Source organism: Salmo salar, chromosome 08, assembly GCF_965601325.2.
Source record: "Salmo salar chromosome 08, fSalSal1, whole genome shotgun sequence".
NCBI classification, from domain to species: domain Eukaryota; kingdom Metazoa; phylum Chordata; class Actinopteri; order Salmoniformes; family Salmonidae; genus Salmo; species Salmo salar.
Window position 1 is genome coordinate 39,719,772 of NC_138298.1, and position 15,902 is coordinate 39,735,673.

The 15,902-nt window shown below is 42.2% G+C and overlaps 1 protein-coding gene across 1 annotated transcript in view; it reads left to right on the top strand.

Moving 5' to 3' along the window:
- Positions 1 to 5,077: 5,077 nt before the first annotated feature.
- Positions 5,078 to 15,902, top strand: part of LOC106596573 (regulator of G-protein signaling 12) — a 105,417-nt gene continuing 94,592 nt past the window's right edge. Inside the window, 5 exon segments of the mRNA XM_082978676.1 lie at positions 5,078 to 5,165; positions 6,370 to 7,897; positions 8,144 to 8,370; positions 10,339 to 10,536; positions 11,075 to 11,314. Of these exon segments, the coding sequence (XP_082834802.1) occupies positions 7,183 to 7,897; positions 8,144 to 8,370; positions 10,339 to 10,536; positions 11,075 to 11,314 (1,380 nt within the window). The 5' untranslated portion in view covers positions 5,078 to 5,165; positions 6,370 to 7,182.

A 15,902-nucleotide genomic window follows, 5' to 3' on the forward strand; every position in this document is an offset into this window, starting at 1 on the left:
CAGGTCCATCTGGCTGCTGCTCCTACTGCCCACCACAGAAGGGAGGAAATCCCCATTCTGGACATACTAACATACTGGACATAGACAGCACATTAGGGGCTATGTATGTAGTCTATCCCATACTATGCATTCTATTTGTATGCTTGTTGTGATTGACTGTATCATCAGATTTTTATTTGATCAATGTAATAACATTCTCAAGGATGCTACACAGATAGACTAGAGAGGATGTTACAGATAGAATAGAGAGGATGTTAAAGATAGAATAGAGAGGATGTTAAAGATAGACTAGATAGGATGCTACACAGATAGACTAGAGAGGATGTTACAGATAGACTAGAGAGGATGTTACAGATAGAGGATGTTACAGATAGACTAGAGAGGATGTTACAGATAGACTAGAGAGGATGCTACACAGATAGACTAGATAGAGGATGTTACAGATAGACTAGAGAGGATGTTACAGATAGACTAGAGAGGATGTTAAAGATAGACTAGATAGGATGCTACACAGAGAGTTGAGAGGATGTTACAGATAGACTAGAGAGGATGTTACAGATAGACTAGAGAGGATGTTACAGAGACTAGAGAGGATGTTACAGATAGACTAGAGAGGATGTTACAGATAGACTAGAGAGGATGTTACAGATAGACTAGAGAGGATGTTACAGATAGACAACAGAGAGGATGTTACAGATAGACTAGAGAGGATGTTACAGATAGACAACAGAGAGGATGTTACAGATAGACTAGAGAGGATGTTACAGATAGACTAGAGAGGATGTTACAGATAGACAACAGAGAGGATGTTACAGATAGACTAGAGAGGATGTTACAGATAGACAACAGAGAGGATGTTACAGATAGACTAGAGAGGATGTTACAGATAGACTAGAGAAGACGTTACAGATAGACTAGAGAGGATGTTACAGAAAGTCCAAGCTGCTTGATAAGGACTCCATGAAAGTGCTAGCTACTGCCCTCATTCAATGCCACTTTGACTATGCTAGTACTTCCTGGTTTGGGGGCTTATCTAAATTTATGAAGGGGACGCTCCAGATAGCCCAGAATAAGCTGATCAGGGTAGTACTGAAGGTGAGTCCACGTACTCACATAGGCAGGAGCTGCTTTCAGGAACTAAACTGGCTGCCTGTTGAAGCTAGGGTGTCCCAGATTAGACTAGGTTTGGTTTACAGGAGTATTTATGGTCCTGCGCCCAGATATCTAAGTGATTACTTTCCTCGTGTTAGGGATGCACATAATCACAGCACCAGATCAGGTGCTGCTGATGTGTGCTTATACAGGTTCAGGAGTAATGCTGGGAAAGGTACTTTCTAGTATACTGGAGCCTCAGAATGGAATGAGTAGCCTCTGCCCATAAAAACAACGTCCTCTCAGGGCAGCTTTAAAAATACAGTTAAAATATGTTTGATGTCCTCTGTGCCCATATGAACAACCCCTATGATGTCACTGGAATGTTTTTGTTGTGTTTTATTATTTCACTGCCATACTGTGTTCCATCTTGTCCGGCCATCTTGTCTCAAGAGGACCACAATGGAAATAAGTCCCAGACTTTATTGTGTGTTATACTCCATGATTTTATTCATGTGCATGTATGGCTTTTAAGTTTTATGTGTGCTTGTTTTTTTTTTTTAAATGGTCGAATTAATAAACTAAACAGATAGACTAGAGAGGATGTTACAGATAGACTAGATAGAGGATGTTACAGATAGACAACAGAGAGGATGTTACAGATAGACTAGAGAGGATGTTACAGATAGACTAGAGAGGATGTTACAGATAGACTAGATAGAGGATGTTAAACAGATAGACTAGAGAGGATGTTACAGACTAGAGAGGGGATGTTACAGATAGACTAGAGAGGGGATGTTACAGATAGACTAGAGAGGATGTTACAGATAGACTAGAGAGGGGATGTTACAGATAGACTAGAGAGGATGTTAAAGATAGGATGTTACAGATAGAGGATGTTACAGATAGACTAGAGAGGATGTTACAGATAGACTAGAGAGGATGTTGCAGATAGACTAGAGAGGATGTTGCAGATAGAGGATGTTACAGATAGACTAGAGAGGATGTTGCAGATAGAGGATGTTACAGATAGACTAGAGAGGATGTTACAGATAGACTAGAGTATGTTTCTCTCTCCTCTCTCCCCGTCTCTCCTTCTCTTTCTCTTCCCTCTCTCTCTCCCTCCCCCCCTCACTCTACCTCTCCCTCTCTCTCCCCCTCTCTCTCCCTCTCCCCCTCTCTCTACCTCTCTCTGAGGAGTTGGTTAGACATATGGAACTTCACCATACTGTTCTTTCAGCTGGGCGGACGTAATTCAAATCCTCAGACAAGATACTTCCCATGACCTCTGTGCTGATTGACTGTCTGTGTGTTTGGGACCGGCTGGAAGCGGCTGTGGTACAGTAGGCTATTCCCAGAGTGGCTATCAGGCAGCTATTTATGGGAGATCGACACGGACTGTCTATGGATTTATAAGATGCAATGCATGATGATGAATGGACATTTATGGGGATGTTTTTACCTCAGAAAAAGGCGGTAGTTGACCAATATTTTAAGTTATTAAACACAATATATAAATTAGAACACAAGGTATGATATGTTACTGTTTTATCAGCTCCATCATCAGTAACCACCAGTTGTCATATCAAGTATTACTGTCCGGGTTATATTATCTCCATCATCAGTATTACTGTCAGGTTATATTATCTCCATCATCAGTATTACTGTCATGTTATATTATCTCCATCAGTATTACTGTCAGGTTATATTATCTCCATCAGTATTACTGTCAGGTTATATTATCTCCATCATCAGTATTACTGTCAGGTTATATTATCTCCATCGTCAGTATTACTGTCAGGTTATATTATCTCCATCATCAGTATTACTGTCAGGTTATATTATCTCCATCATCAGTATTACTGTCAGGTTATATTATCTCCATCATCAGTATTACTGTCAGGTTATATTATCTCCATCATCAGTATTACTGTCAGGTTATATTATCTCCATCCTCAGTATTACTGTCAGGTTATATTATCTCCATCATCAGTATTACTGTCAGGTTATATTATCTCCATCAGTATTACTGTCAGGTTATATTATCTCCAACGTCAGTATTACTGTCAGGTTATATTATCTCCATCATCAGTATTACTGTCAGGTTAAATTATCTCCATCATCAGTATTACTGTCATGTTATATTATCTCCATCATCAGTATTACTGTCAAGTTATACTATCTCCATCAGTATTACTGTCAGGTTATATTATCTCCATCATCAGTATTACTGTCATGTTATATTATCTCCATCAGTATTACTGTCAGGTTATATTATCTCCATCAGTATTACTGTCAGGTTATATTATCTCCATCAGTATTACTGTCAGGTTATATTATCTCCATCATCAGTATTACTGTCAGGTTATATTATCTCCATCATCAGTATTACTGTCAGGTTATATTATCTCCATCATCAGTATTACTGTCAGGTTATATTATCTCCATCATCAGTATTACTGTCAGGTTATATTATCTCCATCATCAGTATTACTGTCAGGTTATATTATCTCCATCGTCAGTATTACTGTCAGGTTATATTATCTCCATCGTCAGTATTACTGTCAGGTTATATTATCTCCATCGTCAGTATTACTGTCAGGTTATATTATCTCCATCAGTATTACTGTCAGGTTATATTATCTCCATCATCAGTATTACTGTCAGGTTATATTATCTCCATCGTCAGTATTACTGTCAGGTTATATTATCTCCATCGTCAGTATTACTGTCAGGTTATATTATCTCCATCGTCAGTATTACTGTCAGGTTATATTATCTCCATCAGTATTACTGTCAGGTTATATTATCTCCATCATCAGTATTACTGTCAGGTTATATTATCTCCATCGTCAGTATTACTGTCAGGTTATATTATCTCCATCGTCAGTATTACTGTCAGGTTATATTATCTCCATCGTCAGTATTACTGTCAGGTTATATTATCTCCATCGTCAGTATTACTGTCAGGTTATATTATCTCCATCGTCAGTATTACTGTCAGGTTATATTATCTCCATCGTCAGTGTTACTGTCAGGTTATATTATCTCCATCGTCAGTATTACTGTCCGGTTATATTCTCTCATCATCGGTAACTACCAGTTGCTCCCAATTCTCCAGACCAGTACCCTCCTCCCGTCCTCCCCAAACACACACACACACCTCCTTTTAAGTCTTTCTTCAGCAGCTGGTAGTGAGTGGTCTTTCCTTTGTTTACAGTGCTTACTGCTAACCTAACCATGGGATCGGACTGAACATACTTGGGGCCGCATTTATGAACTGTAAGCAATTTTAAACACTTTTTAAAAAACTGGATAGCTAGCTAGTTACATAGCCACGGTAAACTTCTCTACATGGATTGAAGTTATTCAATTTATGGCTAACAAATGCATTGGCCAGGTGGTGGATTGAGGATATTGAACAGAGAAAAACAAAACGTTTAAGTTAACGTTATAGCTATTATATTTAGTTAGTTAATTAGCTATACGCATTATATATTACTAGATGTAAACAGTAAGCAACATAGATTAGCAGAATTAGCCATCTGGCTAGCGAATAAACTAGGCTGAACCGGTAGCTAACCATGACAACGGCAGCGATACCGTTACACTTTAGCCAGCTGTTCTAATCGCCTTGGAAAACAATGTATAGCTTTCTTCCTCTGTATCGTCTGCAAACACATTCCGGAGAATGCCACGGTCTTGTGTAGTCTTTACTATAATTGTGTTTGAAAGATATAACCTTTGGGTGAATGTCATTTTCATGTTAACATGGGATTTGAATTCGGCCACCTGTAGCATACAATACTTTTGTTGCTAGCCGATTCTCAATCAAACTTTAATCATTCTAGCTAGTTTTTTTTTGTACTTCGGCGCACAGTTCTGACTATGATTGACAGCCATGTAAACCAATGACAGGACAGTAAAGTTTTGTGTACACTATCGTTGGCATGGTTACTCGTTGACATTACAAGATTCTGGAAAACGGAGGCGGGTCAGTAGTTAAGCACGGGTGGATGCACTTTCTAGGTGTATGGATTTTTGACCAGCAATTTACGGACAATAATTACAAAGTTTGTAAACTATCTTTATATTCATTATAAACACAAAGACTGAAGCCTAAATGACGAAAGTGCAGTGCCAGTAATACAATTAACAACTTGTAATTTTTCGTTATCATCTTAGTTTGTTAGATACGCTTGCTATAGCTACCTAGCTAGCTACTGTAGCCAGCTAACGTTAAAACTAAGTTAGCTCTCTGTTCTCGTCCTCTCATGCAAACAAGCTGCTAGCTAGTTCTCGCTTTGACTAAGTTTAGCTCAGTTGTAGGTTTATCAGCAGTTAGTAAACATAGGTAGTTAGCTAGAGGGTGAGGAGAGGAGGCTCTCTTGTTGCCACGCAACTGTATGACCTCCTGTCTTCAACACCTGTGGAAAGGTGAGTCGTGAGTAACCGCCCTCGGTTTTGAAATCATCCTTCCCATTGGACAATGCAAAGCGTCTTCTAACCCCACCCACGGGCCGGTGTGGTTTTATGTCAGTGGTTGAGGTGCTTCCGTTCACCAAGGGGTGTTGTACAACGCAGTATTCCTTCCTTGGCATTCTACATGGCATTGCGTTTAAATGCCATGTAGAAATTTGATTTTGATTGCGTTTAAAAATACTTTGGTGTTTATTTATCTCATAGTTCTTTCCTTTATATGACTTATTGAAGGAGTGTACACTTGGGGACCTTCTCTTCTTTCCTGCATGGCTATAACAGTTTACATTTTAGTCATTTAGCAGACGCTCTTATCCAGAGCGACTTACAGTGAATGCATACATTTCATACATTTTTGTTGTTGTTGTTGTACTGGCCCCCGTGGGAATCGAACCCACAACCCTGGCATTTCACACACCATGCTGGCGTTGCACACACCATGCTCTACCCACTGAGCCACAGGGAAGTGCTTCCCAAATGTCTCGTTGAGTACCCTCAACCGTTCAACTTATTTGATGTATTCCAGTGCTATTCTACTGGTCAACTAAGCACCAAGACCTTCATTGGTAAAAATAAACTGGAACACATCCAATGAATGTGGAACAGCTGGGGGTACTCAAGGAGAGGTTTGGGAAACACTGCTACCAACCCCAATGGTACTGTGCTGTCTCAGATGTGTTCCTTTCAGACATGTGACTTGATTGTTGTTATATTGTCTCCTGTCCTCTGTGTGTTGTATTGGCTACCATCACTCACAATGAGTCCTTGGTGCTGTTTGTCCCTCCTGTCTCTCCGTAGGTGACCCCTGCCTGACCTGTGACAAGTCACATCATCCTCAGAGAGTGGCACCAGCATGGCAGGGCTGGCGTTGGAGTGGAGGGGCTGACGTCATGCTCTCACCATCCTGACAAATCCCTCAGTACTAGAACGAGAGAGGGAGGAAAAGCCTTAGAGGGAGACAGACAGCCCTTGACAGTGGAACGAGAGAGAGAGAGAGGATAGAGAAGAAGGGAAAAAGAAGGGAGGAGAGGAGAGGGATTAAGCCTCATCAAAAGAAACAACAGTTCTCTTTTACAATACATCTCATTGACTTACCATGCCAGTAAAGCTCATTGAATGGAACTGAGAGTACAAAAGTCACATCAGTCTTTTCAACCACTCTCCTCTTTCCTGGTTGTTGTTGTAGGCCCAAATTACAATATGATCTCAGTCAACTTACCTGGTAACATAAGGGTTAGATAAATGACATCAGTCAACTTACCTGGTAACATAAGGGTTGGATAAATAACATCAGTCAACTTACCTGGTAACATAAGGGTTAGATAAATGACATCAGTCAACTTACCTGGTAACATAAGGGTTGGATAAATAACATCAGTCAACTTACCTGGTAACATAAGGGTTGGATAAATGACATCAGTCAACTTACCTGGTAACATAAGGGTTAGATAAATAACATCAGTCAACTTACCTGGTAACATAAGGGTTAGATAAATGACATCAGTCAACTTACCTGGTAACATAAGGGTTAGATAAATAACATCAGTCAACTTACCTGGTAACATAAGGGTTGGATAAATAACATTGAATAACAGAACAAGAGTCAAAACAATGTTCAGACAGACGGACACCTCGTCCAAGAGACGTCATGGAGGTCATGGGGGTCTCACAACCTTACCTTCGCCTCCTCACCCCCACCAGGGTGGGCGTATCCGGGGGGTGGAGGTGGCCCGGGGGAGGGCAGGGTATGGGTTCACCCTCTCTGGCCAGGGCCCCTGTGTCCTCAACTGCATTCTAAAAGGAAGTCCGGCGGACTACGTGGGTCTCCGCTCCGGTGACCACATCCTGTCCGTGAACGACATAAACGTCTCCAAGGCTTCGCACGAGGACGTCGTCAAGCTGATTGGACGATGCACGGGGGTTCTGCACCTGGTCGTCGCCGAGGGAGACCGGGGAGGCCGTCGTCACGGACACGGTGGTACCAACCGCAACCGTCGCCACGGAAACAATTCAGGAAGTCCAGCCGGAGGAGCGGCAGCTGCCGCGGACTCGTGCTCCAGCGACGAGGAGTTGTGTGGTTTCCATAACAGCAGCAGCGGAGGCGGAAACAACAAAAACGTGAAGCCCGGTTCTCGTGGTAACAGTGCCAGCGGTGGTGGTGGTGGAGGAGGAGGAGGAGGGGGTGGTGGTTGGTTCAAGCCCAAGCTGGACTCTAAGACCCTGGGTATTAACAGGGCAGAGAGGGTGGTGGCGGAGATGCAGTCTGGAGGAATATTTAACATGATCTTTGACAACTCTTCACACTCCTCCAGCAGCTCAGAGAAAGGTAGCAATCTACCTGTTTTAATATAGCATGGTTTTTTAATGTACTGTATCACATCACATTTTGGCCTGGTTTCCCGGACACAGTTTAATGGAGAGTCTCAATTGAAAATGCTTTTTAGTCCAGGACTAACTAGGCTTAATCTGTGTCTGGTAAACTGGCCCTTTATGTGTGTTTCTGCATAATGTACCACCATGCTCAAATAAACTAACCCTAAACCTTACCTTGACCATAAACCTAATCCTAAAGACAGGGTCATCGCTCCTCCTCCTCCTCTCCGTGCCTCCTCTTCCTCGTCTGCGTCGGCCAAGCCTGTGAGGCCCCTGTCAGAGCCAGAGTTCCCCCCGTACCATAAGGGCCGGGGCCGGTCCCACAGCAACCCGAACCTGCTCTCTGAGGAGGAGATGGACAGGGTTCTAATGTCCGACGACTCAGTGTTCCTGGACGGGTTCCATCTGCAGGAGACAGAGCTCCAGGTGAGTACTAACATGCCAGGTGTGTGTGTGTGTGTGTGTGTGTGTGTGTGTGGGTGTGGGTGGGTGGGTGGGTGGGATTTGTCCCAAAAGGCACTATGTTCCCTGTATAGTGCATTACTGTTGACCAGAGCCCTACACAACTACATTATCAGCTAGGTGTGATAACCACACAACTACATTATCAGCTAGGTATAATACCCACACAGCTACATTATCAGCTAGGTTTGATACCCACACAGCTACATTATCAGCTAGGTTTGATACCCACACAACTACATTATCAGCTAGGTATGATACCCACACAGCTACATTATCAGCTAGGTGTGATAACCACACAACTACATTATCAGCTAGGTATGATAACCACACAACTACATTATCAGCTAGGTATAATACCCACACAGCTACATTATCAGCTAGGTGTGATAACCACACAACTACATTATCAGCTAGGTATAATACCCACACAGCTACATTATCAGCTAGGTGTGATAACCACACAACTACATTATCAACTAGGTATAATACCCACACAGCTACATTATCAGCTAGGTGTGATAACCACACAGCTACATTATCAGCTAGGTATAATACCCACACAGCTACATTATCAGCTAGGTGTGATAACCACACAACTACATTATCAGCTAGGTATGATACCCACACAGCTACATTATCAGCTAGGTTTGATACCCACACAGCTACATTATCAGCTAGGTTTGATACCCACACAACTACATTATCAGCTAGGTATGATACCCACACAGCTACATTGTCAGCTAGGTGTGATAACCACACAACTACATTATCAGCTAGGTATGATAACCACACAACTACATTATCAGCTAGGTATAATACCCACACAGCTACATTATCAGCTAGGTGTGATAACCACACAACTACATTATCAGCTAGGTATAATACCCACACAGCTACATTATCAGCTAGGTGTGATAACCACACAACTACATTATCAGCTAGGTATAATACCCACACAGCTACATTATCAGCTAGGTGTGATAACCACACAACTACATTATCAGCTAGGTATAATACCCACACAGCTACATTATCAGCTAGGTTTGATACCCACACAGCTACATTATCAGCTAGGTTTGATACCCACACAACTACATTATCAGCTAGGTATGATACCCACACAGCTACATTGTCAGCTAGGTGTGATAACCACACAACTACATTATCAGCTAGGTATGATAACCACACAACTACATTATCAGCTAGGTATAATACCCACACAGCTACATTATCAGCTAGGTGTGATAACCACACAACTACATTATCAGCTAGGTATAATACCCACACAGCTACATTATCAGCTAGGTGTGATAACCACACAACTACATTATCAACTAGGTATAATACCCACACAGCTACATTATCAGCTAGGTGTGATAACCACACAACTACATTATCAGCTAGGTATAATACCCACACAGCTACATTATCAGCTAGGTGTGATAACCACACAACTACATTATCAGCTAGGTATAATACCCACACAGCTACATTATCAGCTAGGTTTGATAACCACACAACTACATTATCAGCTAGGTTTGATAACTACGCAACTACATTATCAGCTAGGTTTGATACCCACACAGCTACATTATCAGCTAGGTGTGATACCCACACAGCTACATTATCAGCTAGTTGTGATAACCACAAAACTACATTATCAGCTAGGTTTGATACCTACACAGCTACATTATCAGCTAGGTGTGATACCTACACTGCTACATTATCAGCTGGGTTTGATACCTACACTGCTACATTATCAGCTGGGTATGATACCCACACAGCTACATTATCAGCTAGGTATGATACCCACACAGCTACATTATCAGCTAGGTTTGATACCTACACAGCTACATTATCAGCTAGGTTTTACATCAGTGAATGTTGTAGTAATGTTTTTACAATATATTTTGTCTCTCCACCTTCCAGGTGGAGGTGGAAGGGGAGGACTTCTGCCTGGAGCCCAGTGAGGGTATCCTGAACGTGGGTATGATGGTAGGGTACCTGGGCTCCATAGAGCTGGCCTCTACAGGAGCTAGTCTGGAGAGTGACAGTCTGCAGGCCATCAGAGGAAGCATGAGACGACTCAGGGCTGAACAGAAGATACACTCCCTGGTCCTCATGAAGGTACGGGTCGCTTTGGATTGATTGAATGGTTGGTTGGTGGGTTAGTTGGTTTATTGAATGGTTGGTTGGTTATTTGATTGGTTGGTTGGTTGGTTGGTTAGTTGATTGAATGGTTGGTTGGTTTGGGTTGGTTAATTGATTGAATGGTTGGTTGGTTTGGGTTGGTTAATTGAATGGTTGGTTGGTTTGGGTTGGTTAATTGAATGGTTGGTTTGTTGGTTTGGGTTGGTTCATTGATTGAATGGTTGGATGGTTTGGGTTGGTTTATTGATTGGTGGGTTGGTTGGTTGGTTTGTTGGTTTTGGTTGGTTAATTGATTGAATGGTTGGTTTGTTTGGGTTGGTTCATTGAGATGTTTAGATGTCATATCACTAAATTGTACTTTGACCCTGTGGGTCTCGGGTCGTTGTTGCAAAAACAAACAATCTCTGTTTCCTCGGGAAAGAAGGACAATAATGTGTTCTTCTTCTTGGAATAGAGGACGGTGTGTTTCTAAAATAGAAGGGATTGTATTTTTGTTATATGTTGTTCTTCCCAGGTGATGCACGATTGTGTGCGGCTGTGCAGTGACAGGAGACAGGTCCTTGCTACCTACCCTGCTGAGAAGCTAGCCTTCAGCGCCTGTTGCCCCGACGACCGACGCTTCTTCGGACTGGTCACCATGCAGGCCACCCATGACGACGACGGTCACTATGGCAATGGTAACCGGGAGGAAGAGCAGGGGCTGAGGACTTCCTGTCACGTGTTCATAGTCGACCCGGAACTCTGCCATCACCAGGTAGGGTTGGACATAAGGTCTAAGAAGAAAGAATACCCACAAACTGTTTCAATGCTCTCCAGCTAATAATAACATCCATATTAAACTGACAGATTTGAACATTTACAAACATACCATTTATGAAACTTTAGAAGTTATTTTGAATATTTTTGAGGGGTCCTATATTCCTGGGCCCGGTTTCCCAAAAGCATCTGAAGGCTAAGTTCATGGTTAGAACCTTCGTTGGAGCATCGTTAAAACTCCCAGCTGTTTCCCAAACCCATCGTTATTAACGTTACACTTGAAAACAGTCATAGTCTAACACCTGCCTCAGACCACTGGTAGTCTAACACCTGCCTCAGACCACTGGTAGTCTAACACCTGCCTCAGACCACTGGTAGTCTAACACCTGCCTCAGACCACTGGTAGTCTAACACCTGCCTCAGACCACTGGTAGTCTAACACCTGCCTCAGACCACTGGTAGTCTAACACCTGCCTCAGACCACTGGTAGTCTAACACCTGCCTCAGACCACTCGTAGTCTAACACCTGCCTCAGACCACTCGTAGTCTAACACCTGCCTCAGACCACTGGTAGTCTAACACCTGCCTCAGACCACGCGTGGAACAGCTGAATGTGTAGATAGATGTTTTTTTTGCCCTCCCGCGTCATTTAATACACAGACGACCTCCACTAAACATAGAATCACATGGTTTATCCGTCTCTGCGTGACCGCCGATATGTTCAGAACAAAATTGACAAACAAATACCAAGTTGACAATTCCTTTGCGATTGATACAAACAAGCAACGTATAAAAATATGCTTCAAATGAAAACCCAGATGACTGTATTTAAAATAGATATAAACTAGGCTGTAGGACTATTACAGTCGTATTGAAAATACATTTGATGTTCAATTAATTGACTTTTATTTTGCTGCTTGTAGGCTACTGTCTGTAATTTATCTCAATATATTTCATGATATGGAGCCTAACATCTGTGCAATGATGTGCCAAATCTGGGATTTAATGCATTTTTATTGGGTAAGCATTAGAATAAGACACCTCAATATTTGCAGCCGTTGGTGGTAATATCTCTCTAAGAGCTGATCCGTTGTCAGTATTGTGAAATAATTATAATGTTAAGGTAAGATTTAAATGGAGAAAGCTGATCCTATCAGTATCAACAAATGGACTTACTGGAATGTTCCCAGTAGATAAAGAGGACTTACTGGTCCCTGGAATGTTCCCAGTAGATAAAGAGGACTTACTGGTCCCTGGAATGTTCCCAGTAGATAAAGAGAACTTACTGGTCCTGGAATGTTCCCAGTAGATAAAGAGAACTTACTGGTCCTGGAATGTTCCCAGTAGATAAAGAGGACTTATTGGTCCTGGAATGTTCCCAGTAGATAAAGAGGACTTATTGGTCCTGGAATGTTCCCAGTAGATAAAGAGGACTTACTGGTCCCTGGAATGTTCCCAGTAGATAAAGAGAACTTACAGGTCCTGGAATGTTCCCAGTAGATAAAGAGAACTTACTGGTCCTGGAATGTTCCCAGTAGATAAAGAGAACTTACTGGTCCTGGAATGTTCCCAGTAGATAAAGAGAACTTACTGGTCCCTGGAATGTTCCCAGTAGATAAAGAGGACTTACTGGTACCTGGAATGTTCCCAGTAGATAAAGAGGACTTTCTGGTCCTGGAATGTTCCCAGTAGATAAAGAGAACTTACTGGTCCTGGAATGTTCCCAGTAGATAAAGAGGACTTACTGGTCCTGGAATGTTCCCAGTAGATAAAGAGAACTTACTGGTCCTGGAATGTTCCCAGTAGATAAAGAGGACTTATTGGTCCTGGAATGTTCCCAGTAGATAAAGAGGACTTATTGGTCCTGGAATGTTCCCAGTAGATAAAGAGGACTTACTGGTCCCTGGAATGTTCCCAGTAGATAAAGAGAACTTACAGGTCCTGGAATGTTCCCAGTAGATAAAGAGAACTTACTGGTCCTGGAATGTTCCCAGTAGATAAAGAGAACTTACTGGTCCTGGAATGTTCCCAGTAGATAAAGAGAACTTACTGGTCCCTGGAATGTTCCCAGTAGATAAAGAGGACTTACTGGTACCTGGAATGTTCCCAGTAGATAAAGAGGACTTTCTGGTCCTGGAATGTTCCCAGTAGATAAAGAGAACTTACTGGTCCTGGAATGTTCCCAGTAGATAAAGAGGACTTACTGGTCCTGGAATGTTCCCAGTAGATAAAGAGGACTTACTGGTCCTGTAATGTTCCCAGTAGATAAAGAGAACTTACTGGTTCTGGAATGTTCCCAGTAGTTAAAGAGGACTTACTGGTCCTGGAATGTTCCCAGTAGATAAAGAGGACTTCCTGGTTCTGGAATGTTCCCAGTAGGTAAAGAGGACTTACTGGTCCTGGAATGTTCCCAGTAGATAAAGAGGACTTACTGGTCCTGGAATGTTCCCAGTAGATAAAGAGGACTTATTGGTCCTGGAATGTTCCCAGTAGATAAAGAGGACTTACTGGTCCTGGAATGTTCCCAGTAGATAAAGAGGACTTATTGGTCCTGGAATGTTCCCAGTAGATAAAGAGGACTTATTGGTCCTGGAATGTTCCCAGTAGATAAAGAGGACTTACTGGTCCTGGAATGTTCCCAGTAGATAAAGAGAACTTACTGGTCCTGGAATGTTCCCAGTAGATAAAGAGAACTTACTGGTCCTGGAATGTTCCCAGTAGATAAAGAGGACTTACTGGTCCTGGAATGTTCCCAGTAGATAAAGAGGACTTACTGGTCCTGGAATGTTCCCAGTAGATAAAGAGAACTTACTGGTCCTGGAATGTTCCCAGTAGATAAAGAGGACTTACTGGTCCTGGAATGTTCCCAGTAGATAAAGAGAACTTACTGGTTCTGGAATGTTCCCAGTAGATAAAGAGGACTTACTGGTCCTGGAATGTTCCCAGTAGATAAAGAGGACTTATTGGTCCTGGAATGTTCCCAGTAGATAAAGAGGACTTACTGGTTCTGGAATGTTCCCAGTAGATAAAGAGGACTTACTGGTCCTGGAATGTTCCCAGTAGATAAAGAGAACTTACTGGTTCTGGAATGTTCCCAGTAGATAAAGAGAACTTACTGGTTCTGGAATGTTCCCTGTAGATAAAGAGAACTTACTGGTCCTGGAATGTTCCCAGTAGATAAAGAGGACTTACTGGTTCTGGAATGTTCCCAGTAGATAAAGAGAACTTACTGGTCCTGGAATGTTCCCAGTAGATAAAGAGGACTTACTGGTTCTGGAATGTTCCCAGTAGATAAAGAGAACTTACTGGTCCTGGAATGTTCCCAGTAGATAAAGAGGACTTACTGATCCTGGAATGTTCCCAGTAGATAAAGAGGACTTACTGGTCCTGGAATGTTCCCAGTAGATAAAGAGGACTTACTGTTCCTGGAATGTTCCCAGTAGATAAAGAGGACTTATTGGTCCTGGAATGTTCCCAGTAGATAAAGAGGACTTACTGGTTCTGGAATGTTCCCAGTAGATAAAGAGGACTTACTGGTCCTGGAATGTTCCCAGTAGGATAAAGAGAACTTACTGGTTCTGGAATGTTCCCAGTAGATAAAGAGAACTTACTGGTTCTGGAATGTTCCCAGTAGATAAAGAGAACTTACTGGTCCTGGAATGTTCCCAGTAGATAAAGAGGACTTACTGGTTCTGGAATGTTCCCAGTAGATAAAGAGAACTTACTGGTCCAGGAATGTTCCCAGTAGATAAAGAGAACTTACAGGTCCTGGAATGTTCCCAGTAGATAAATAGAACTTACTGGTCCCTGGAATGTTCCCAGTAGATAAAGAGGACTTACTGGTCCTGGAATGTTCCCAGTAGATAAAGAGAACTTACTGGTCCTGGAATGTTCCCAGTAGGTAAAGAGAACTTACTGGTTCTGGAATGTTCCCAGTAGATAAAGAGAACTTACTGGTCCTGGAATGTTCCCAGTAGGTAAAGAGAACTTACTGGTTCTGGAATGTTCCCAGTAGATAAAGAGAACTTACTGGTCCTGGAATGTTCCCAGTAGGTAAAGAGAACTTACTGGTTCTGGAATGTTCCCAGTAGATAAAGAGGACTTACTGGTCCCTGGAATGTTCCCAGTAGATAAAGAGCACTTACTGGTTCTGGAATGTTCCCAGTAGATAAAGAGAACTTACTGGTTCTGGAATGTTCCCAGTAGATAAAGAGGACTTACTGGTCCTGGAATGTTCCCAGTAGATAAAGAGGACTTACTGGTTCTGGAATGTTCCCAGTAGATAAAGAGAACTTACTGGTCCTGGAATGTTCCCAGTAGATAAAGAGGACTTACTGGTCCTGGAATGTTCCCAGTAGATAAAGAGGACTTACTGGTCCTGGAATTTTCCCAGTAGATAAAGAGGACTTTCTGGTTCTGGAATGTTCCCAGTAGATAAAGAGAACTTACTGGTTCTGGAATGTTCCCAGTAGATAAAGAGGTCTTACTGGTTTAAATTCTTCAACAACAAAAAGGGGGAGGAAAAAAAGGCTAAATGGGATTCAGGAGTTGTTTTCTTTTGATAACGACTCAGACTTTAAACTGAA